The sequence below is a fragment of the Eumetopias jubatus genome, unplaced genomic scaffold (assembly GCF_037043125.1).
Source record: "Eumetopias jubatus isolate StellerSeaLion01/CBP00866 unplaced genomic scaffold, mEumJub1_p1.0 scaffold_4, whole genome shotgun sequence".
NCBI classification, from domain to species: Eukaryota; Metazoa; Chordata; class Mammalia; order Carnivora; family Otariidae; genus Eumetopias; species Eumetopias jubatus.
Genome location: NW_028274810.1, coordinates 106,384,195 through 106,410,265, shown reverse-complemented (window position 1 = coordinate 106,410,265; position 26,071 = coordinate 106,384,195). Strand labels below are relative to the sequence as shown.

The window sequence follows — 26,071 nt, the reverse complement described above, 5'->3', positions numbered from 1 at the left end:
TGCCTCTGTAGCCATCATGACCAGAACGATGTCAGGAAGGGCAGTGTGTCCACGCTGCAATGAGACGTTTGGGAAGGAAGGAACCTCTAAGTGCAGGTGTCAGTCCCTTCCTCATTAGCAGGGGCCTGCTCTGAGAACAGTCTGTGACACCAGGCCTGACACCTTGGTCAGATATGAGTCTTCAGGGAGTTCCTCATTTCTCAAACATTAGGATTTCCACCAAAACAGCACTCAGAAAGTTGTGTTCTGTATGTAATACATTTATATTCATACTATATAATATATATATAAATTTATACCATATACTAATGATAATAAATGTCCCATCTCAATCACTGTGAATTCAGTCCATGAGCCGCTTCCAGAGGGCATCCTTTACTCTGTAAGACTGAGCACCATCTTAGAGTTCCTCTCTGAAGTACTGGCAGAGAGTTTCCAAACCCTGGGTAGCTGACTCTAGAGAAAGACGCTTCTGTTTGTTCCATATGTGCCTTTATATTCCATGGAAACAATAGCAGAACACAACTGATTACGAAGAGCCTTACCCCTGAAGCTGAGTGTACATGATTCCTGTCCTGGGACTATCAGATACGACTAGGAAGAACTCAGTATGCTGGAAGGATGAAAGCATGCACAGGCATATTTTGTGCAACCGGGTTTCTAAGATTCTACAAGAAAATGTCCCAACCGTGGCTTAACCAAGAGTTCTCAACCTAATGCTCAGGTCAGAGAGAGGCATCGTAAGTGATGAATGGATGCTCAGGTCTGAGACGAGACAAAGACAGCAAACCCTCAGATGCTGAACCCACTACTAGTTCACACCTTTACTCTCTGACAAAAATAAGACTAGTTTCAGCTTGTGAGATTTAAACTTTTATTGACTTGAAGCTGAAAACTATGTATCATGTCTGAAGAAAGGAACACATACTCTTTAGAGACCAAGTGTTTGGGTGGCTCAGTTGGTTAAGCGACTGCCTTTGGCTCAGGTCATGATCCTGGAGTCCCGGGATCGAGTCCCACATCGGGCTCCCTGCTCAGCAGGGAGTTTGCTTCTCCCTCTGACCCTCTTCCCTCTTGCTCTCTGTCTCTCATTCTCTCTCTCTCTCAAATAAATAAATAAAACCTTAAAAAAAAAAAAAGAAAGAAAGAAAGAAACCCTCAACAGGGACGCTTATGTGGCTCAGTTGGTTAAGCAAAAGCCTTCGGCTCAGGTCATGATCCCGGAGTCCCGGGATCGAGTCCCCCATCAGGCTCCCTGCTCAGCTCCCTGCCCCTCCCCCCCACCAGCTCTCTCCCCTCCTTCCCCCCACTTCTTCCCTCTGACTCTCGTCCCTCTCATGCTCTCTTTCTCAAATAAATAAAAAAAATCTTAAAAAAAAAAAAAAGAAACCACTCAACTTCCAGGAAGTAAAATTTCATGACATAGGAAGGAAATAAATTTCAAAGTATCTCCTCTAAGACTCATTTTATTTGTTTCGACAAATGCAGTGTTAAAAAATCTAAAGCCTTAATTAAAAATAGAAGTCAATATACTGAATCTGATGATAAATCAGGGATTGGTAAACATTAAGAACGTATGTGTTTTACGTGCTGGAAGTTCATCAATGCGATAAACAAAGTGGTTTATGAAGTGTGCTCACTGGACAGTCACACAGCTTACAAGGACCTGCAGACAGCCTGCTCTGGCTTCCAGTGGTGGGGCAGCGGGTAGGAACTACCACGGGAGCAACTTTCCCACAGAAAACAACTATGAGCTCTGGACAAACAGGAGTGCCTGGCTGGCTCATTCAGTGAAGTGTGCAGCTCTTAATCTTAAGGTCATGAGTTCATGCCCATGTTGGGTGTGGAGACTGCTAAAAAATAAAATCATTAAAACGAACAAACCAACCAACATCTAAAGGCACAGGAAACAAAAACAGACACAATGAAGGGGAGCTACACTTGGAAAAAAGAAAGGGCCTGAGTCTGTATTCATGGCCAGCCCCTATCTTAGAGCACGTGGGTAAGATCTGTGCCCAACCTTCTTGAGTAGCCAGTGGACAGATCTGCGGGCACCCACAGTCAGAAAGTGAAAGAAGCAAGTGTGGAAAGGAGAAATCCACATAAGAGGAGCCCTCAATCACACGCCTACGTGCCCAAAGCTTACATCTGAACCACCCAGGCAAAGAGCACGCTCCACGTGGCCTGGCTGACGGGAAAAGGACAGAGAAGGCTTCTGTGGTGGCCTGACAGGATGCAGCATGGGTGCGCCAGAACATGACACATCACAACATCCAGGGGAGTACTCAAAAGTACTAATCGTACTAACAGGAAAATGTCACCCATACTGAAGAGGAAAGAGACACCAAGACCAAGCTCAAGAGGATTCGCTGTTGAAATGGCAGACAAAAATTCTGAAGACAGCTCTCGTAACTATGAAGGGTACCAAATATACATGTAATAAATAAAAAGACAGGAAACCTCAGCAGAAAAATAAGAATATTTTTTAAAAGGCAAACAAAAATTTCACAACCTAAAAACAGAACAGCTGACATATACAAGTTGCTGGGTAGTCAAAATATTGAAGGTGACAGAAGTCACATGAGCCTGAGGACAGATCTGAAGAAGGCGGAGACGGCAGAAAAAAGAAGAGAGTCACAGGAACCCACAGGACCGTATGAAAACCCACACACTGGAGTGCAAAAGGAGAGGACACTACAGAACAGAAAATATATTTGAGGACATTGCCTAAAATGTCCCAAATTTAGTAAAGAACAAAAACTTTACAAATTCAAGATGCTGAAGCACAATAAATACAAAGAAAAATCACACCAAGGCACATGAAAACCAGACTGCTAGAAAACAAAGAAAAAGCTTTAAAGTGCTAAAAGGATAAAAAATGTCAACCCCAGAAATCAATATATCCAGCAGAAATACTCTTCAAAAATGAAGGAAAACAGGGGCACCTGGCTGGCTCAGTCCACGGAGTGCTCAACATTCAATGTCAGGGTCACGAGTGTAAGCTCCACGTTCGGGGCAGAGTTTACTTAAAAAAATAGAAGAGTGGGGCGCCTGGGTGGCTCAGTTGTTAAGCGTCTGCCTTCGGCTCAGGTCATGGTCCCAGGGTCCTGGGATCGAGCCCCGCGTCGGGCTCCCCACTTCTCCCTCTCCCACTCCCCCTGCTTGTGTTCCCTCTCTCACTGTGTATCTCTCTGTCAAATAAATAAAATCTTAAAAAACAAAAAACAAAACAAAAAAATAAAAAAAACAGAATAGGGGCGCCTGGGTAGCTCAGTTGGTTGTGTCTGCCTTCGGCTCAGGTCATGATCTCAGGGTCCTGGGATCGAGCCCCACATTGGGCTCCCTGCTCAGCGGGGAGCCTGCTTCTCCCTCTCCCGTCTGTGCTCTCTCTCTCTCACAAATAAATAAATAAAATCCTTAAAAAATAAAAATAAAATAAAAACTTAAGAAAACAAAACAAAACACCTCTTTGGGGCACCTGGGTGGCTTAGTCGGTTGAGCATCCAGACTTTTGGTTTCCTGCTCAGATCATGACCTCAGGGTTGCCGAGACTGAGCCCTGCTCAGGCTCTGCGCTGGGCGTGGAGTTGGCTTAAGACTCTCTCTCTCTCCTTCTCCCTCTGCCCCTCCCCCGCCCCCTGCTCTCTCCCCTCCACCCCCTCCAAAAAGAATGAAAGAAAAGTGGCATTTTCAGAAAAATGAAAATGGAGTAGTCACTCTAGCAGACCTCCACTAACTATAAGAAACTAATGCAAACTCATCAAGCTGAAGAGAATGCAGAAGAAAACTCTCATCCTCAGAAAGGAAGGAGCAGCACTAGAGATGGTAAATATTGGAGTAAAAGTAAAAGACAATTCAAGTTTCTTCAAAAGGCCAAGAAGGGGGAAGCAGAACAATGTATGATGGGGGCATACAGATCAATAGCCATGAAAACATGATAAAGAAGGAGGAAAGGCAGAGGGCACCTGGGCGGCTCAGTCAGCTGAGGTCTGACTCTTGATATCGGCCCAGGTCAGGACTTCACGGTCATGAGACTGAGTCCCTGCCCCCTGCCAGGCTCCAAGCTGGGTGTGGAGTCCGCTTAAGATTCTTGCTCTCCCTCTGCCCCTCCCTGTTTGTGCACTCTCTCTCAAAAAAAGAAAAAGAACGATAAAGGGCAGAAAAAATGGGCCTTTCCGGCTACAAGGCTCTTGTATTTTATATGAATTGATACAATATTAACTCTCAGTCGGCCATGAAAAGTTATGAATGTACACTGTAATCCCTAGATAAACCACTAAAAATTAATGCACAGAGGAAACCAAATGGGCCAACAGATAAACTCAGCTAGTACTCTAAGAGATGAGGTCAGTATCGAACCCAGAGGGCAGGAAAGCAGAGCAAGTCCTGGCACGGCAGAGCCAAAGCCGACTGTACGCGCAACAGCAGCGGGCCCGTGTACCACTACAAAGGCAGAACCTTTAGAACGGATAAAAGGCACAACCCAACGATACTCTGTCTATAAGGGACCCTACTTATAAATACGCAGTCAAGCTGAAAGAAAATGGATGGAAAAAACATGCGGAAACAACAGAAATCGGGAGTGACTCTACTGACATCAGATAAAGCCGACTTATGACGAATATTCTGAGAGAAAAAAGGACATTTCATCATGATTATATACTTCTACTAACAGAGCTCAAAACATAGGAAGCAAAAATTGCCAGAATTAAAGGGAGAAAGTGATAAGTCCATCATCAGGGCCCTTAACATCCACCCCCAGCAGTTCACAGAGGTAAAGATACGAGAGACTTGAACAGGATCAAAAGTCTGGCTCGAACCAACACACTGACAACACGGCCCAGCAACTGCAAAACAGATTCGGTTTCCAAGTGTATGTGGCCTGCTCATCCTGACACTCTCTGCTCCATTAAAAACAAGTCCCAATAAACTGAAAAGAACTGAATGCCACAGAGTATGTTCTCTGAACATAATGGAATTTAATTATAAATCAGTAATAAGTTGTGTAAGGAAACTTCAGGTACTTGAAAACTAAACATCATACATCTAAGCAACATATGAATCAAAGAAGTAATCAAAAGGGTATTAAAAATACTTCAAGCTGAATGATAACACTGTTAAAGCCCTGTTTAGAGGGAAATTTATAGCTTTAAGTGCTTCTATTTGAAAAAGAAAGGTCTAAAAAGAAAAAGAAAGGTCTCGTTTCCACCTTAAGAAGCTAGAAAATTGCGAAGGAAGCAACCCTAAAGCAAGCAGAGAGCAGGAGGTAACACAGGACAGAAATGGATGAAATGCAGGGAGCACATCTTTAAAGGACAAGCAATACGATCGAACTCTGGTGGCTGCCAGAGGGGAGGTTGGAGGGGAATGGGGGAAACAGATACAGGGGAGTAAGTACACTTACTGTGATGAGCACTGAACAATGTACACAAGTGTTAAATAATTATACTGTACACCTGAAACTAACAGAATACCGTATGCTATTTATACTTTAACAAAAACAGACAAAAAGTCACACAAATTAAAAAAAAAGGACCACAGACATACTCTTATCTTGCTACAGTTAATTTAACAGAAGGCTTGGGGCGCCTGGGTGGCTCAGTCATTAAGCGTCTGCCTTCGGCTCAGGTCATGATCCCAGGGTCCTGGGATCGAGCCCCCGCATCGGGCTCCCCGCTCTATGGGAAGCCTGCTTCTCCCTCTCCCACTCCTCCCTGTTTGTGCTCTCTCTCTCACTGTGTCTCTGTCAAATAAATAAATACAATCTTTAAATAAATAAATAACAAAAGGCTTAACTAGAGTCAAAAGCAGTATTATTTACTCCTTCACTTATGATCATTTCTTTGGTTGCATGTGCTGTAGGTGAGCCTCGTGGGGTGTAACTGCGAGGACTGAGCAGACAGCCACCTAAGTAAAATATTAGGACAAGACTTCCTTTTTCAGAAACACTATGGTTGGGGCGCCTGGGTGGCTCAGTCATTAAGCATCTGCCTTCGGCTCACGTCATGATCCCAGGGTCCTGGGATCGAGCCCCGCATTGGGCTCCCTGCTCCGCGGGAAGCCTGGTTCTCCCTCTCCCACTCCCTGTTTGTGTTCCTGTTCTTGCTGTGTCTCTCTCTGTCAAATAAATAAATAAAATCTTAAAAAAAAGCAACACTATGCTTTTTGTTATGAGTAACAAGTGTCACAGGTAAACTAAACTTGGCAAAATAATATACCACCTAATCCTTAAAATTGGCTGTGTTCAAAAGAACAACCTAGAGGACTCTATTCTGTTCCCTTTTCAACAAGAGTGCTAGTGGGTATGAAGTGTATTAAGGGGGCCAGGCTGGATCTGTACGTGTACATATGTGTGTATGCATACATGCGTGTGTAGATGAGGAAACCTTGGTGGAAAGGCACTCAAGATACAGGACGGCTTAAAAAAAGGTTAAGAGATTGAACTACGTTACTATAAAACAAAAAAGGGTGGCTGCCAGCTATGAAGGCAGTGACCTAAGTCCCTGAGATCCCTGAAAACAGGATGCTATGGTGACCTTAATCCAAAGGTTTCTTACCAGTGAAGACATATCAAAGCCTGTCTTTGCTTTCATTTTCAGAATGTTTCTGGCCATTATTACAACCAACTCATTAAATAATTATTGAGAAGAGGTGCATGTCCAAAGCATATAACGCACGGCAGACAAATATCTCCCGCTCTAAAGTTACTGGTGAGAACATGTACCTGTATGTCCGGCCAGTTCACGGCTCACACGTACATTCCCTTCACGAGTTTTCAGATTGTAAATGGAGCAAATATTATCCAGGCCACCGCAGGCCACATAGTTCCCAGAAGGGGCATATGCACAGGTCATGACCCATGAGGAACGCAGAGGGATGGCATGGACCTAAATGACAGAACACAGATGATGCAGACACACTCAAGTTCAAAAACATTAATTAAGGACACTATGATTCTATTTCCAGTCTTCAACTTTCATTGCAGAGAAGGTGACACGACAAAATAACGGCCAGAATTATTTTGAAAATAATTTATACATGTGGCCAGTCAGATAAAGTACTAATTTAATAAGAAATCCATGGGGTACCTGCGTGGCTCAGTCGATTAGTGATCTGACTCCTGATCTCAGCTTAAAAAAAAAAAAAAAAAAAAAAAATCCAGTGCTGCACACCAATTTAATCTGCAATCTTGTTAAGGTCACAATTTATGGTTAGGTACGCACCTAAGTAATAGTTTTAGAGCCTTCTAATCCAGATTACACATTAAAAAGAAAACAGTTCACAAACCTGTCAAAATGGCTATAAACTGATTTACGAAACAAAACGTTTTTAGTGAAGTAACAAAACGACATTGTAATTACTCCTGCCACGGTCCTCCCCACGTTTGGGGTAGATTTGTTATAAATACTGCAATCTTAGGACGCTCCAATAAAAGTGACTGAGTCTGATCTTTTCCTACATATGGACCAAGTGACAGTAAGTACTTCCTCATTCACTACAACCTTGGATTAAGTATTTAAAAGAATTTAATTTATACTTCAAAGTACAGTGCCTTTCAGATTATCTCTTATAAAAACGAGTAACTAAATGAAAAGCTGGATTTCTACATTTTTAAATAAAACATGAACTTTCTCAGGCTGAACTGACTCTGGAATCCAGGTCCTTCAGAACCATTAAGGAGGGACTTAGCTCCCCCCTGCCATGCAATGAGACCATGACCCACAGCGGAAGACACTAGTAGCATGCGCTAGCCACGTGGTTCGGCTTCACACTGAAAACAAAACTCACTGTGATCCCCCCCTACCCCGTGTGGTATGTTTTTACACAACTGGGCTAGAGGTCAGAAGCCCGCCCCTCCGGGCTTGGTTTCCCAGGGAGGGGTCTGCAGCCCTTACCTTGTTGGTTGTGTAGCTGTCCCAGATGATCAGTTTGCCATCCTGGGAGGCACTGACTAGAAGCCTGCAGGGAGAGGACAAAAGACAACTGATCAGGACCACAGCAACAGTACAAACTAAATCTGAGTGACGACGAACACACACATTTGCTTGAGACAGAGCACACTGATTTATAGAAAAAATTAAAAAGGTCTAATTGTGGGCGCCTGGGTGGCTCAGTCGTTAAGCGTCTGCCTTCGGCTCAGGTCATGGTCCCAGGGTCCTGGGATCGAGCCCCGCATCGGGCTCCCTGCTCCGCGGGAGGCCTGCTTCTCCCTCCCCCACCCCCCGTTTGTGTTCCCTCTCTTGCTCTGTCTCTCACTGTCAAATAAATAAATAAAATCTTAAAAATAAATAAATAAAAATAAAAAGGTCTAACTGTTAGCTCAACTTTGAAAGCATGACAGAAAATGCTCCCATAAATAAGAGTTCAGATTCAAGAGTGCTTGCCTTCAAATGCAGACTAGATCACCAAAGCCACTCTCTGGTGAGCTAACGGGTTGATTTTTTTTTTTTTTACATTTTTTTAAAGATTTTTATTTCGTTATTTGACAGAGAGTGAGCGAGCGCACAAGCAGGGGGAGCAGCAGAGGGAGCGGGAGAAGCAGGCTCCCCACTCCATGGGGATCGATCCCAGGACCAGGATCATGACCTGAGCCAAAGGCAGACACTTAACAGACTGAGCCACCCAGGCGCCCCAACAGGTTGATTTCTTATAACTGCTTATGTTTGGTTTTTGTTCATTATAAATCAAATTTCAGACATATAGATTTTTTAGAACCAAAGGTGGCAGAAAATATTTAGTATACAACTTTATGTTCCATTTGACATATAGAAAGCTTCAATAGTAAAGAATAATCAGCTTTTAGATATTCCAAATTTATGAGACCTTTCTCCCCCAAAAAATGAAACAAAACAAAAATCATGAAAATTTCCCAGACTGAGCTAAATGTGGAATCCAGGTCTCCTGGAAACATTAAGGAGGTGCTTAACCTCCCACCTGCTTTGCAAAGAGATGACAAACCGCACCAGAATCGTGTCTTGTCCAGCAGAAGAGACTAGTAACTGTCATGAATTTTCTTCATGATTCTTGCTTTGGATAACTGCTAAGTTTGGGATCCTGTGTTGAAAAGGTGCTCTGTCTATATTTGCAGAATTAAGACAGGATACTGCAGAAGGAAAGCATGACTAATGGGCAAAGGGACAGAGTAATTCTGGGAACCACAGCTACTTATAAGATACCCTAAGAACTCTGTCCTACAGAATGTGCTGTTTTCAAGCAATGGCAAGGAGGCTCTATTCATAAGGCTACGCAGAGATACGACACAGTATGGTAAATAATGATACATTTTTTTCTTTCCTTTTTTTTTTAGGCAGAGCATTCCAGCAATGCCCCCAGGGGTGAGTTCAGATGCTGCACAAGAGCCCAGGGTTTTCCATCTCCCCCAAGGACATGTGTGCAGGGCCAGGCTTTGGATGGCCCTCCTACTGTAGGAGAGGACAGTGGCAGGGTCAGACCTGGGAGAGACTCCGAACTCCCCGTGGGCCCAACTGCCCCACTGGAGGGAGACAGGTGACCCCCAAGGGTCTTTAAATCTCTGCACCAGAACACTCTAGGTACCTGGAAACAGGGCAGTTGGTGAGGTGGGGACAGGGCTGCATGGCCACTGCCCCAACAGATTTTTAATTTTAAAGATTTTAATCAAGGGGCACCTGGGTGGCTCAGTTGTTGGGAATCTGCCTTTGGCTCAGGTCATGATCCTAGGGTCCTGGGATCGAGCCCTGTATCGGGCTCCCTGCTCAGCGGGAAGCCTGCTTCTTCCTCTCCCACTCCCCCCTGCTTGAACCTCTCTTGCTGTGTCTCTCTTGGTAGAATAAATAAATAAAATCTTAAAAAAAAAGATTTTAATCAAACACAGGTTTTGACCATTTCAGCCAAGAGCATATTTGACTTACTAACTGATCAAAACCTGGAGGTAAAACTTACTCAAGACATTCTGACAATTGTGATATTTTCCATCAAATTCTATGTTCTGATGCACAAACTTCCTTTACAGGGAGTCAACAATGAGTTTGGCAAAAAGAACACAAATGTTGTCGGGTGCCTGGGTGGCTCAGTTGGTTGAGCGACTGCCTTCGGCTCAGGTCATGATCCTGGAGTCCCTGGATCGAGTCCCTCATCGGGCTCCCTGCTCAGCAGGGAGTCTGCTTCTCTCTCTGACCTTCTTCCCTCTCATGCTCTCTCTCTACCATTCTCTCTCTATCAATAAATAAATAAAAATCTTAGAAAAAAAAAGAACTTTGAAAACCTCATAAAAAAAAAGAACACAAATGTTGTCAATGATGCACTGCAAAACTTATCACAGAACCAAACTAAGTGCAGGTCTAACCTATCATTTTTCAGATGCAGTTTCTTAAAGCAAAGTCTTGCACCGAGGTTCAGTCACAAACCTATTAGGCACTTAAAACTATTTCCTTCCAGGAAACAGAGTAAGGTTCAGTCTGCTGCTCAATTTCTGGTTGGCCCTTTACACAGGCTTTGAATGGACTATCCAAGCCAACGTAAAGAAGCTCATCTTCCCGGAGGGTCACCTTTAGAAAAGTCTCCTGGTCAGAGAGCTTAATATTTGCTGACTCGCCCAGGGGTTAGAGAAATGTTAAGCTGTCTGATGATCCTCGAGAAGGTGAACGAGGACACTTCTTAATCCAAGACAGGACAACTGTTGGAGAAGTGAATTAATTTGGCCCTAGAGCTTTCAGCTATTCACAAGTCAGTTACTGTGAGGCACCATCCACCCAGAACACACAGGCAAGAGCCAGCAAGGAAGTGAGGGCTCCAGGAAGCTGAGAATAGAGGTTGAATAGAGGCCCACATCCAAATGCCTCTGGCCCCTCCATTTACTTGGAGGAGGGAGGGCTCTCAGACTTAGCTGGGCCAATTGTGTTTTGCTCTCAATCATAACAAAACTTCAGCAGACTTTAGAAAGGGGAGAAAAAGTTTCACATTAACTCATGTAACTGAAAGAGACTCTCAAATGTTGTAAAAAGTAGAATTTAAGTATAAATGAATATATTATGTCGATAAACATAAACGTATACACACGCATACTGCACAAACCTCTTATTGTGGGGCTCTCCTACGGTTTTGAAAAATAAACTGCTAGTCAGTACAATAGTTTGAGAGCATCTGTAAATTATACAAACATGATAAGATAACTGGTATTCATGAATTACAGCCTTGAATCATGAAAAACAAATATTTTGGACTTTAAAAAGACAAAAATTTACCTATCCAGAAAATATGGCTATCTAGAAAAAAATAATATCTGAAAGGCTCTGAATAGCAGAGATCCTCCTTAATATCATTTTTTGTTTTCTTTTGTTTGTGATTATAAAATAAGGCCCCCATATAAGGGCACTGTGAAATGTAACTGTGCAGTTTCTTTCTTTTTTTTTTTTTTTAAAGATTTTATTTATTTGACAGAGAGAGATAGCGAGAGCAGGAACACAAGCAGGGGGAGTGGGAGAGGGAGAAGCAGGCTTCCCGCGGAGCAGGGAGCCCAATGTGGGACTCGATCCCAGGACCCTGGGATCATGACCTGAGCCGAAGGCAGACGCTTAACGACTGAGCCACCTAGGCGCCCGTAACTGTGCAGTTTCAAAAGCAGTTATAAAACAAGTGCCCATTTGCCCACCTTCCCGTCCAAGAAACAGAACAAGACCACAACACCCCCCACCAGCCTCCCATGTGACCAAGACCCTGAATTTGGTGCTACTTATTCATGCCCTTGCTTTTCTTCCTTCTGACTCTGAGGCTTTCAAAGCGCAATTTGTGTCTGAACCAGATGGAACGTAAAGCCTTGCACATAGTGATTGGGAAGCTAGATGATCTGGTGTCCTCCTGCTGAGCCCCAGTCCTCATTTCCACAGCTGCCTGCAGGTTGACCTGGTATTCCCAGTGACCCTTAGGCACAAGGGACGTGTCACCTATGCAAATCCCCAAACTAGAACCCGGCTGTTGCAGGAGAGCAAATTGCTTAGGGAGTCAAGACAACGACTGGGCTCCAAGTACCAGATTCCTGAGTACCAGGCTCTGAGCACTAAGCTCCAAGTACTAGACCAAGAACCAGGTTCCGAGTACCAGGCTCCAAGTGCTGGATTCCTGAGTACCAGGCTCTGAGCACTAAGCTCCAAGTACTAGACCAAGAACCAGGTTCCGAGTACCAGGCTCCAAGTGCTGGATTCCTGAGTACCAGGCTCTGAGTACAACCTAGCTGCAGTGTCTATCAAGTGTCCTGTCTGGTAAGGACAATGATGTTCCTACAGATGGAGGAAAAGCCCTGGAGGCAATATACCATTTGGTTACCGTCTACTTTTGATAACAAATTCCAAGGTGGACTGATCAGCAAGGGCATTTTTCTTTCTTTCCCCTTTCTTAGTCTTTCTGATTATTGCCATCATTAAAATGATCAAAGTTAGCTCTCATTTGCATTTGAAATTGTACTGAACAGCATATAGAACAAACTAAAGATAGATTCTTTTGTTCTGTAGCTGTTTACACTCTAAAGTAGACAATTTCATGAACAAAGAGAAACCAAGCAATTCCTCTCTGACACACACACAAAATAACGCTACTCAAAGAAAGGCATTCTGAGAATCACACATCAGGTATTTGAAAGAGCATGTTATAGCCACTAAGTCCCACACCATGTTACTTCATTATTCGGGTGGAAAAGGTAGAAGAGACAGATTCTCCAGCAGCCTCTAAAAGAAAGAGAGAGTTGAACAGATTGCACTCTGGTGATGTTGCAGGTTAAGGGAAGGAGGTATGGAGAGGGGAAAGGAAGGAAGGACCCATGACGTGATGGAGATGAGCCACCCAGAGGGGAAAGAAGACCAAATAAGGGGCAGAAGTTAAAGTAAAAGCAATGAGCGCCTGAAGGGCATTTTCTTGTTGGGACGGTAGATAAAAGGAAGGCGGGGCAGCAGCTAAGACATGCACTCCCACACGTCCGCTGTGGGCGCCAAGAAAACCAGCAGCAAACCTATGCACAGCACTCAGGATGCTTTAGTCGCTGCTGTAAGGCTCAACACACTTAATCTTCCCCACACCACAAGGAAGGTTTATGATCCCTGCGCCAGGACACTAAAACCACAAGAAGGTAGGGGCCAAGGAGTCATGAGAACAGGCTGGAAAGGCAAGGAGTCAAGGCACAGAGAAGCTGTATAACCCCCCCAAGGTCACACAGGCATAGCTGGTATAAACATGATGAGGGTGGTGAAGCCAGTGGGCCATCAGCCCCGGTGAGGGACGCATGCACAGGGAGTGTGCCCTTGTGGTGCTACACCTGGCCTGCCCAGGTTCTGCCAACGTCCTCACTCTGTCTTTACAAACAACAGCAAATGAATTCAGGTTATTTTTCCTCAGAAAAACAGAACAATCCTTGAGTGTCTCAAGCACTATGTTTTGCTCATGCTCCCACACACCTGGAATCCGTGCCCCAATGCATGGCATAAATTTTGGCCAAGTGCCCCCTCAGCGTTCTCCTGGTGCGCATCTGGATTCTTCCCACTGGGTCGATGTTGTTTGTGATCTTAAAAATAAAAGTTACTGCAAATTAACAGTCTGTCATGGAATGACTTCCCCTGAGGCCTCCTCTCCCACCCTCCTTGGCAGCCCCACAGCCCTTGCTCTGGCTGTGCCCACCCGGTTCCTGCAGCTCTCCACTGTGACTTCTCCTGCTCACCACAGCACCTACCTTCCTTTCATGGTCTGTATGAAGTCTGTCACTCTACTTGCTGTTCAAGACCTCTGTTCCCCCAACCCCTCTCCCCATAATGAGCAACAGCACCGGTCCACAGGTGCGCTGACCTCCCCGGGTCTCCCTCCCTCCTCTCTCTAACTGCTCATCCAGGCCTAGCTCCTCCTGCCCCTCAGTCCTTGTAGGCTTGCTCTCCTTCCAAGTTACAGTCCCATCAGCCCCCATCACACTGAACACAGGCCCGCTGCTCACACATTGTCCACAGCGACCAGGCTGGGCACTGATCTGGACAACAGTCAGTAGTGACTAGAAATGCTGTTGCTTATCGCACAGAACTGGATGTGCAGACCTGCGGATATACTCCAACATGTAAAAAATGGACATTAACGACTCTGCGTTGACAACTGGACTAAGTGTATCACAATGTTTTTTTTTTTAAGATTTTATTTTTAAGTAATCTCTATTTAATCCCCAACATGGGCCTCAAACTTACAACCCCAAGATCAAAAGTTGCATGCTCTGCCTACTGAGCTGGCCAGGCACCCCAATAATGGGTTTGAAAAAATGTACAGTCCAAAGTATACGAAGTATATCTGAGAATTCAAATTTAGGACTTCTGTGCAATGTAAGTTTCTCTTTAACTTACTGTTTAACCCCAACTAAACCACATCCCCTAAAGCACTGGGACAATGTAAAACATTTAGTCATCCTTAGTAAAAGTATGAATATAATTTTTCTTTCACATTTCTGTTTAATTCTATGGACAGAAACTTTTTTCTTAATGAGGTGAAACTCACCATTTCAGAGTGAACGATTTGGTGGTGGTCAGCACTTGCCCACCTGTGTGCGACCACCACACCGCCTCCACCTGTTCCAGCAGCTTTCACCTCCAGGAGGAGACCCCACAGTCACCCCCTACTCCCCTTCCTAAGTCCTGGCAACCACTCCTAAACTTCCGTCTCCTTGGAGCTGCCAGTTCTGGACATTTCCTATCAGTGGAATCCTACACTGTGTGACCTTGTATGTCCGCTTCTTTCCCTGGGCATCATGTTTGAGGCTCACCCATGCTGCTAAACATGTCGTAATGCATCCTTTGTTACGGGTGATTAACATTCCGCCGTGTGGATGGACCACACCTTCTTATTCACCCACCCCTTCACAGAAACTGTGCTCGTCTCCACTGTTTGGAAACTGAACAGTGCCGCCGCCGAGAACACACGTGTACGTGTGCTTGTCTGAGCACCAGTTCTGGGTGTGCATCTAGGAGAAGAACTGATGGTTCATAATTTATGTGCAACTTTTTGAGGATCTGCCCAACCGGATTTTAGAAAGGCTTGTGAGACATCTATCACCCAAAAAAACATGACTTCCTGTGCATTCTGAATGAAAATGCTTCAAGCAGTGTTTACACCCTCACTGTGCAAAAGGAGGGAACCAGAGCACAGCTCACTCTCAAGGCACCGAGTGCAGGCGCCCCTGAGAACCTGCCCAATGCCAGGCAAGCGCCTCTGTGTAGAGGGGTCCTTACCTGAGAGAGCGTTGCATCTGCACATGCTTTTCTAGCATCCTAGGAAATAAGAATGACAAAGCAGGAAGTTAGTAACGTTTCACACACATTCAGTCCCAGGTCTTCACACCAAAGTCTCGGAGCGCCTCTACAAACGGTTAGAAGCCAAGGCAGAAAGGAGGGGGATGGCGTCCCCTCCCCACTCCCCTGGCTCAAACGCAGTCTAGGGCCACCAGAGGTCCTGCACTCTGTGCTTCAGGTTCTAATGAACAGAGCACCAGTGGCACCCCATGCATGTGATAACCAGCACAATACCCCTGTGACCTCAGAAATGGAGCCTGTGCTGGGAGGACCACAGTGGAAGCTGGGTGGTACTGGAGAAACCCAGATTTGGGTGCTGCTTCCTCTCCTGCCTGCCGAGGCTCCTGTACTTTGCCACAGATGTGCACGTGCGCCTCGCTCTGTCTTTCTAACAGCCCAGTAGCCATGGGGCCCAGAGAAAGAAGTTCAAAAAGCACTAGATGTCCAGCCCAAAGAACTTTCCCTCCAGATCATGTTAACTAAGGACTTTGTTTTCAAGCCAAATAACAACCGATGCTAAACTCTATGAGCAAAGGATCTGGACTCAAGACAATCAAATTCAGGTAAGACTCTGGCTGTTGTATCTATTATGTTTTCTTATCTATAAAATGACCTTGTGAAACAGGTAAGAACTATAAAGGGATATTCTAAGACATTTTCATTGTTCCTAAGTGATCAAACTTCCTAGGAAATACAGAAAATAGAAAGCCATATATTATGAAGGAAAATGAGACAACAGCTTGACAGGGGTAAAAATTTGAGTACAAAAGTAATATGGGACACCATTCTCTAGGGGCAAACTGCCTCACTGTGAATTATTTTTATTGCATGAAGCTGGAGGGAATATTTATCAACTGAGAACATGGAAAAATACTCAAAGACATTATTGTCATAAATGTGCCAAAGATCTAGATTTCAAATTCAGCTTTAATTATACTCTTAGAAGTCATTCTGCTTGGGGCGCCTGGGTGGCTCAGTCCTTGGGCGTCTGCCTTCAGCTCGGGTCATGATGGGATGGAGCCCCACATAAGGCTCCCTGCTCCGCGGGAAGCCTGTTTCTCCCTCTCCCACTCCCCCCGCTTGTGTCCCTCTCTTGCTGTGTTCTGTCAAAAAAAAAGTCATTCTGCTTAATTAATTCTACTTAATGGATTAAATAATTAAAACACCAAAAATTACATCATCAAGTATTTCTATGCCAGCACCTAAATTTGCCATAAGGAGCAAGCAGAGGGAAGGTCCAGAGTAGCAAGTCTTTCAACAGGGGATTCTACCTGTCAACTACTGAGTTTAACGTTTATTTCTGAATATCACTCTTAATGATGTTATACACGGCTTTTAGTTTTAAAAAAGAACAATGACGGGGCGCCTGGGTGGCTCAGGTAGTTGAGCATCTGCCTTCGGCTCAGGTCATGATACCAGGGTCCTGAGATCAAATCCCGCATCGGGCTCCCTGCTCGGCGGGGATCCTGCTTCTCTCTCTGCCTGCCGCTCCCCCTGCTTGTGCGCTCCCCCCCTCTCTTTCTCTGACAAAAGAAATAAATAAAAATCTTTATCTTTAAAAAAAATGAGAATATTTTAAGTGGAAAAATAAGCCATGGGAGTTAAGCAACTTCACTTTGATTAGTGTACAAAGATCAACCTGGATTTTCACACTGTATCATACAATAGACTGTGGTGATACTACTGATAAACGGAGGGAAAAGCCATTTTAAAAAAAACTAAACACAGAGAACTCCAATTCAGTCTTCATTCTAACCTACAAGTGCTTATGTCACTGAGTGCAGCACTTCTCAGAACAAGCAGAAAGAAGTCTTCTAATAGAAGCAATCTCTGTAACTGCTTCATAAAGACAGAAATCTCTACTATCTTTCAGATTAATTTCCAATTGAATGGACTGGTGAAAAGGTGCATAATGGGTATATTATTTAGTGCAAAGGCTTCCATGCTGCTATGATGAGAAATGCCACTGAAGACAACAGGCCAACTCTTTTGCCCCTTTAAACCAGAGTACATCCAAACCAGTGATCACTCAGTTCCCCACACAGCGAGGTTTCTTCCTACTTGGGCCCCAGGGAAAGCACCTGCTCTGCTCAGTCGCTGGACAGCAACACTTGGCTGAGTCTTCTCACTTGCATGGGTTGGTACAGTTGCTTTGTAAATAATTTGCACCTGTACGTTCCAAGTTTTTCCTTAATCCATCAATTAGCTCATGTACTTTTAAGACATGCCATTCTGGTTTTCTTTCTCTTTTGAAAACAAGCTGAGAAGTATATATATTTTTATTTTTTTTATTATGTTATGTTAATCATCATACATTACATCATTAGTTTTTGATGTAGTGTTCCATGATTCATTGTTTGTGTATAACACCCAGTGCTCCATGCACGACGTGCCCTCTTTAATACCCATCACCAGGCTAACCCATCCCCCCACCCCCTCCCCTCTAGAACACTTAGTTTGTTTCTCAGAGTCCACAGTCTCTCATGGTTCCTCTAAGACATGCCATTGTTTGATCAGCATCCCTTTGAGAGCCTGTGTTTCCTCACAATCTAAAGTGGTTTGGGGCGCCTGGGTGGCTCAGTCGTTAAGCATCTGCCTTCAGCTCAGGTCATGATCTCAGGGTCCTGGGATCGAGTCCCACATCGGGCTCCCCGCTCGGTGGGGAGTCTGCTTCTCCCTCTCCCTCTGCCCCTGCTTGTGTTCCCTCTCTCACTGTGTCTCTCTCTGTCAAATAAATAAATAAAATCTTAAAAAATAAATAAATAAAAATAAAGTGGGATGAGGGCTGCCCGGGTGCCTCAGTCAGTTAAGTGACAGACTCTTGATCTCAGCTGAAGTCTTGATCTCAGGGTTGTGAGTTCAAGCCCTGCACTGGGCTCCAAGCTGGGCATAGAGCCTACAGGCATGCATGCATGCATAATGGGATGAGATGGTCCTTGGGGCCTTTCAGCTTAAAAACAAATCTAAGAAAGCAAGGCCTCTTAGAATCACCTACCACTGTTTGATTCCCTATGCCCTGCATTCTTTAACTAGTATGTATTCCTTGGGTAGTCAGAAAGAAAAGGGTATTTTTTCTTTTTGAAAGAAAGTCTTCCCTTCCTGTTTGGTGTAATGGGACTTTGCCGTCCATCCCTGTGCTGTACAAAGAAACCAGCACAGACTTAGCTCCTGAGACCAGTGTGGAAGCTTTGAGCACATGAAGCGCAGCCAAGACAAACTGAGGCCTGTCATTCAATGTAGGACACACTGAATTCTTGAGACTTAGTATAGAAAAGGAATGTGAAATAATAAAAATACCTATTTTTAAAATTTTTATTTTTAAAAGATTTTATTTTTGAGACATCTAGGTGGCTCAGTCGGTTAAGCGTCTGCCTTTGGCTCAGGTCATGATCTTAGGGTCCTCGGATCAAGTTCCGAGTCGGGCTCCCTGCTCAGTGGGGAGTCTGCTTCTCCCTCTGCCTGTCCCCACAGCTTGTGCACACGCACGCCTCTCTCTTAAACAAACAAAATCTTTAAAAAAAAAATTGGTAAAATAAAAATAAAAAAGAAAAGATTTATTATTTTTTTAGATTTTTTTTTTTTTTTTTTTAGAGAGAGCACGAGAGCGCGCATGGGCGGTGGGGAGGCAGAGGGAGAGGCAAGAGCAAACTCCCAACTGAGCAGGGAGCCCAACCAATGTGGGGCTTGATCTCAGGACCATGACCTGAGCCGAAGGCAGATGCTTAACAGACTGAGCCACCCAGGAGCCCCAAAAGATTTTATTTTTAACTAATCTCTACACCCAGTGTGGGGCTTGAACCTACAACCCTGAGATCAAGAGTTGTATGCTCTACTGACTGAGCCAGCCAGGTGCCCCAAATATCTATTTTTTTAAAGTATCTATTCTTTAAAAAAGACTTTATTTATTTGAGAGAGAGAGAGAGAGAGTGCGCGCGCACAAGAGCTCGAGCAGGGGGGAAGGGCAGAGAGAGAGGGAGAAGCAGACTCCCCGATGAGCAGGGAGCCTGACTCAGGGCTGGATTCCAGGACCCAGAGATCATGACCTGAGCTGAAGGGAGATGCTTAACTGGGCCAGCCAGGCGCCCCTAAAAGTATCTATTCATTTTATGTTGAAATGATAATATTTTAGATACAGTGGTTTAGACAAAGTCTGTTAAAAATTGATTTCAGGGGCACCTGGGTGGCTCAGTTATTAAGCATCTGCCTCCGGCTCAGGTCATGATCCCAGGGGCCTGGGATAGAGCCCCACATCAGGCTCCCTGCTTGGCAGGAAGCCTGCTTCTCCCTCTCCCACTCCCCCTGCTTGTGTTCCCTCTCTCGCTGTCTCGCTCTCTGGCAAATAAATAAATAAAATCTAAAAAAAAAAATTGCATGTTTCTTTTCACACTTTTATTTTTTTAAGATTTTTTTTTTTTAAAGATTTTATTTATTTATTTGCCAGAGAGAGAGAGGGAGAGTACAAGCAGGGGGAGTGGCAGGATGTGGGACGCGATCCCAGGGCCCTGCGATCATGACCTGAGCCGAAGGCAGATGCTTCTTAACCATCTGAGCCACCCAGGCGCCCGTAAGATTTTATTTTTAAGTAATCTCTAAACCCAACATGGGGCTCAAACTCACAACCTCGAGACCAAATTTGTCAAATAAATAAATGAAATCTTTTTTTTTTTTAAAGATTTATTTGTCAGAGAGAGAGCACAAGCAAGGGGGAGCGGCAGGCAGTGGGAGAAGCAGGCTCCCTGCTGACCAAGGAACCTGATGGGGGACTCGATCCCAGGACCCTGGGATCATGACCTGAGCTGAAGGCTGACGCCCAACTGACTGAGCCACCCAGGCGTCCCCATACAGACTTTTTTATCTGCTATGAACAGATCTGAACTCACTATGAACAACTTCTAAACAATAATTTATAGCTATTAGAAAAACAAAATTCTGAATTCTGTATTCTGGAAGGTGGACAGACAATATTAAATAAGTCTGATCAGAGCAAACTATTATTAAAAGCACCAAGTCCTGCTTATTTTTGTTGAGCTATATCTGATCTTTTTTTGTTTCATTAAGATTTTATTTATTCGTTTGAGACATAGAGATACAGAGAAAGAGAGCAGGAGCATGAGCACGGGAAGTGGGGTGGGGGAGAAGCAGAACCCCCACTGAGCTGGGAGCCTGCACGGGGGGCTCGGTCACCTGGAGATCATGACCTGAGCTGAAGGCAGACACTTAATCATCTGAGATACCCAGGCACCCCATATATCTGAGCTTTTAAATGTTAGGATTTGAAATTTGAAAGATACTTTGTTTCCTCTTGGCTGTAGATCTTTAAAAATTCCATTATCTTTTCTCAAGCTTAAGAAAAGTTGGAGGGGCACCTGGGTGGCTCAGTCCTTAAGCGTCTACCTTCGGCTCAGGTCATGGTCCCAGGACAAGGGTCAGAGGGAGAAGGAGGCCCCCCGCCGAGCAGGGAGCCCGATGCGGGAATCGATCCCGGGACTCCAGGATCCTGACCGGAGCCGAAGGCAGTCGCTCCACGACTGAGCCCCCCAGGCGCCCTTGTCGCAGTCTTCTAATCATGGTGTGAGAACAGGAACAAAAACTTGTACTTACCGTTTCTCTAGAAAATGTTCCTTACAAGTCCTGTCTCACAAAATGGGAGGAGAGTGGAATTCCCGTCTCCAGACCCCTCCTAGTCCCACGTTCTCAGAAGCGCACGGGCTCTGCGGTGGGACAGGCTGGGACTTACAGCCGTGGGGCTCTGGGAGCTCCTCGTGTGCCGGGTGTGGCTGAAGGACGCACGGCTGTGCTCGTCTCCAGCTAGATGCGCCCGCTCCCCTGACAGCCGATCAACACCGCAGACGCCAGTGTCCGCCCCAGGACCGTTCCCCAGGGCGCCTTGGGCACCCCCGAGACACTTCCCACTGCTGTTGCTAACTCTTGTTTTAAACAAGTTTCCTTGCCCTCAATAGTCACAAGGGAGGGAAGCAGACACCACACTCTACACAGTGACCAAGAGAATGTCATGAACGGGGGAAAAAATGTCTTGAATGAATTCCCAAGGTTAAGAAAAATATACAGAGAGACACTTATAAATTCTATGAAAACATTTTTTGTACATTCAAATAATGATATACTGTAAAACAAAACCCTGAAAACCACGTGCTAGGCCAAATACCTGGCTCTAATTACCATATCCTGGGTCAGCAAAAATTCAGTTTCAATGCAAAACACTGAGTAGTCATTCTGAAACCCACCTTTCCCAAAACAGATAAGAGCTTACCTGAAATCCAAATGATTTATAAACTAAACTAAGCACACATGTAGCTACATACCCTAATTTGGTTTTTAAGCTGCTCGGCCTCCTGCCGTAACTGGTCAAGTTCACTCATCTTCGGGTCCTAGTGCTCTTCAACGCTACCTCAAGGAATCTCAGATCTGAAACGGAAATATAAGCATAAGAAAATCAATAAACAATGGTTGAGTAATCTAATGAAGCAGGTGAGAAAAGGAAATTAGAATTTTGAGAGCTATGATTTTGTTACAGGTCAGAGCACTTTCTTTCAGCGTTCACCAAAACTTTTAAAGTGCTTACCAAGGGCTGGATTAATAAAATATAATTACTACTATCCACTAGCTTTTACAATGACACTGTCTAATAGACCACTCAAAAGATGGTGGTGAATTGAAAAAGGAAAAATCTGTTAAGGAGCATTCTTCATGAAGGATCTGAATCTCACTCTAAACCCAAGAACGTAAGACTGACATTAGAAGAGGTCTCACACAGAAACCGAGGGGGAGTCTGTTCGGGAAAAGAGCAGAGTGGCAACCTGACAACCCAGAACCTCAACACCATATCCATGAACTTGAACCCATGACCACCCCCCGCCCCCGATGATGTCAGAATGTTTACACAGAAATTCTGAAAGCACTCAGTGTGGTATCCAGCAGGCCTCTGGTTCACGGACATCTCACTCTCCCACCAAAATGGGCCCTGGGGTCCCAGGAAACAGAAGCAGTAACTCCACCCTTACAGGCACCTCAGTACAAGCAGCCCTGCCACCCACTCTTAACGGTGCTCCACCCCAGTCTTGTTAGGTATTCCTTACATTAGACTCAAACAAAATCACCCTGTTAAACTAGAGACTGATTTTCCCAAGGGAATGTAATTGGGGTTGCATTTCTGACCAAGAACATGACTGTTAAATCAGTCATAATTATGACCAATGTATCACAAAGCTGAAGACATAATTACCAACATCTCTTAATCGCTTAAGCCTACAATGAGCTCCCACATGCAAATATGGCTTATCAAAGGGCCTCAACATCCTATGCAAACACACACTGGAGATTTTATGCAAAAATGACAGTTAATATTATATACATCAGATACTTAATTAACAATAGTTATTTTCTTGAGATTGAAACATATCTGGGGGAAATTGGAGGACAGAGGAAGCATATTTGTTAGAGTTCCCAGTCTACATAAACTTCCCTATTCTGCACAAATTAAAATAAATTTACATGGTTTACATTACAGAAACTTGATGTATACTTACTGATGAAAACAAAAATATCTTTCCCAATAAAGAATATCTTTAAAGAGTGTGTGTGAGTTCTTGGTTTTTGCTTTCAGCTGTGCTGTCTATTCACAGCTACAAAACCAGGCCAGGCAGGAGGCAGAGGGGAGAAGGGGGTGCACACTGGACCTCCAGAAAGCAATCTACAGTTGCTAGGACTGACCTTCAATGAAAGTCTGCAGAACCACCAGGAAAGGCCTTACAGGGACGGGACGGGATGTGGAGGCGCCTCTGGGAAGGCAATACTGTGGTGACACAGTTTCAGAAATATTTCAGACCAAAATAGTTGTTTCTAAAGGCATTACTTTAAGTGGATGCTGGAAGCACGTAGAAAGCTTCAAAGAATACTTCAAGCCTCCCTGGTCAAAAGGAGTTTGCTGAAGCTCAGTGTAGAAGAGGCTACACTTGCAAACACTTTACCCCTGTGACACCACCGGCTAATGCTCTCTCCAGTCTTCATGTACAAACTCTTCAGAACTGCAATTCATGAATATTAACGTATGCAAAGGAACAGTGCCAAGAGAATATGAGCTAATTTTTACAACAGAAAGCTGTGATGATGTGTCCTCCGAGTTTGTGGACTGCTTTGTGTTCTTTCTGTCACCAGGACATCCTACCACCACTCACATGCATTTATATGTGATATTATACCTCATACACAATTATGCAGTTAGGGGTAGTCTTATTCCAGCAACACCATCCAACCCATGTTAGAGAATTGTTCTTAGTCTGTAAAGAAGCCGTATTATTCAATCCTTCTAAAATCAATGTTGCAGGAAAGTAACAGCTAATGGTTGTCATGGGGTGAACTGAATTGTTAGTTTTATAAATAAATAAAATCTTAAAAAAAATGGGGGGGGCGCCTGGGTGGCTCAGTCAGTTAAGCATCCCACTGTTGCTATCACAGGTCATGATCTTGGGGTCTTGAGATTAAGCCTCATGTTGGGCTCTGTGCTCAGTGGGTGTCGGAGATTCTCCCTCCCTCTGCCTCTGTCCTGCCCCCCACTTGCACGCATGCTCTCCCTCTCTAAAATAAATCAATAAAATCTTAAATGGTTGGGACGCCTGGGTGGCTCAGTCAGTTCAATGTCTGCCTTTGGCTCGGGTCATGACCCCGGGGTCCTGGGATCAAGTCCCGCATTGGGTCCTTGCTCAGCGGGGAGCCTGCTTCTCCCACTGCCTGCAACTCCCCCTGCTTGTGCTCTTTCTCCCTGACAAATAAATAAAATCTTAAAAAAAAAAAACACTTAAATTGTTAGTTTTAGTCAACAAACAATAACTTCTGCTTATAATTTAAACACTAAAAGGTTAAGGTAACTTTTTTTAAAAAAATTTTATTTATGGGGCGCCTGGGTGGCTCAGTCATTAAGCATCTGCCTTCGGCTCAGGTCATGGTCCCAGGGTCCTGGGATCCAGCCCCGCATCGGGCTCCCTGCTCTGCGGGAAGCCTGCTTCTCCCTCCCCGACTCCCCCTGCTTGTGTTCCCTCTCTCGCTGTGTCTCTCTGTCAAATAAATAAAATCTTAAAAAAAAAAAAAAGATTTTATTTATTTATTTTCAGAGAGCGAGCGAGCGCACGGGGGAGGAGGGGGGAGGCAGGCAGAGGGAGACGCAGACTCCCGGCTGAGCAGGGAGCCCGATGCGGGGCTCCATCCCAGCACCCTGAGATCATGACCTGAGTTGAAGGCAGACATTTAACTGACTGAGCCACCCAGGTGCCCCCCAAAGTGTCTTTAAAATGAGAAGATCCATTTAATTCACTTACCCCACAAAATTTCAAAAGCAATATCAATACTTGCTGACTTGAATCTTTAGTCACAAGCAAAGAAAACAAAACCAGATCTATTTCTTTTTCATCAGTAAATAGCATGAATTATTAATGCTGCTTTTATTTTTTATTTTTTCTTAAAGATTTTATTTATTTGACAGAGAGAGAGAGAGAGAGAAGCAGGCTCCCTGCTGAGAAGGGAGCCCAACGCCGGGCTCCATCCCAGGACCCTGGGATCATGACCTGAGCTGAAGGCTCAGCCACCCAGGTGCCCCAATGCCGCTTTTAATTACATATCCCTCTATAGTCAGTGTCCGCATCTGAGTCTCAACAGAGAGACTCAAAATCCACATTTGTTCATTTTTAAGAAAAGAGGTATTCCTGTGGCTACTAGCAATAATAATCAATGTCCTGTAAGACCTATTTAATTTATATCTATAAAGATAAGTCTATTTAATCTTTATTTAGCTGTAAAGAGTAACCCACGGTTAAGCATTTAATTTTTTTAAATTACATTCTCTATTCTCCATGTCAAAGGTGTATTTTCTGAAATCAAATCTGGAAAAGAAGTTTTTCTTTTATAGATGGACAGATTTAATGATGAAGGGGCACTCAGGGTCTCTAGCACACTGGCCTTACTGTCCCTGAGTGGGCACTGTCCAGGACCACCTTGATGAGATATGGGTGTACACCCTTTGCTCAAAGCTAATGGGACACTGATTTGGAGCCACAGCCTGAGCGTGGAGGGTTCGGATAAGACCACTGTCACAGAAAACCAGGTAGTCAATAGTCACCCAAAGAGAAACTGGCAGACAGCAAGGAGCATGCACACTCAAATAGAGTGGAACTAAGAGGAAGCAAAAAACTTTCTAATTCCCATAAATTAAAAGTTCACCTCAAATGCTCTTCTATGAGGATACAGTAAATGAAATAAACAAGGTACAGAATAGTGTATGAACGATGATGTGTTTCTCTTTGTGTACATAAAAGGACAAACATCTATGTTAACCTAAGCAATGTTTTTTTCTGTGCATGTGAGAAAATGTTAATAGTGGTTGTTTTCAGAGAATGACACAGGAATAGTGGGGCAGCTTTTATTTTTCACACTATCTTTAATACATGTACATATTTTTTCTTTTTTAAAAAATATTAACAGGTTATCTGGGCCCTGAAACCAAGGAGCATTCACATTGTTTTGTCCATACTTTTTGGTTTTAAAAACAAAATGTTAACTTTCAATTGGAAGAACTATTACATATCGCTAAGAACAATAATGAAGATGGAATAAACACTTGGAAAAATGCCTGATGTATATTAAATCAAAAACAAAGTTGTGTAATAATTTTAGCTATTTTTAAAAAAGATTTTATTTATTTATTAGAGAGAGAGAGAGAGCACAAGCAGGGGAAGAGGGAAAAGCCAGTTCCCCGTGGAGCAGGGAGCCTAATGCGGG

The 26,071-nt window shown here is 44.2% G+C and overlaps 1 protein-coding gene across 3 annotated transcripts in view; it reads right to left on the bottom strand.

Annotated features, from left to right (window-relative positions):
• GNB1 (G protein subunit beta 1) overlaps positions 1–26,071 on the bottom strand; it is a 96,377-nt gene that overhangs the window by 13,348 nt on the left and 56,958 nt on the right. For all 3 annotated transcript variants that reach the window (XM_028108219.2, XM_028108217.2, XM_028108218.2), the window contains 5 exons: positions 21,607–21,709; positions 15,224–15,262; positions 13,421–13,527; positions 7,895–7,958; positions 6,724–6,886 (listed from right to left, as the gene is read on the bottom strand). In XM_028108219.2, the coding sequence (XP_027964020.1) occupies positions 6,724–6,886; positions 7,895–7,958; positions 13,421–13,527; positions 15,224–15,262; positions 21,607–21,663 (430 nt within the window). In that variant the 5' untranslated portion in view covers positions 21,664–21,709. The remainder of the gene's footprint in view (positions 1–6,723; positions 6,887–7,894; positions 7,959–13,420; positions 13,528–15,223; positions 15,263–21,606; positions 21,710–26,071) is intronic.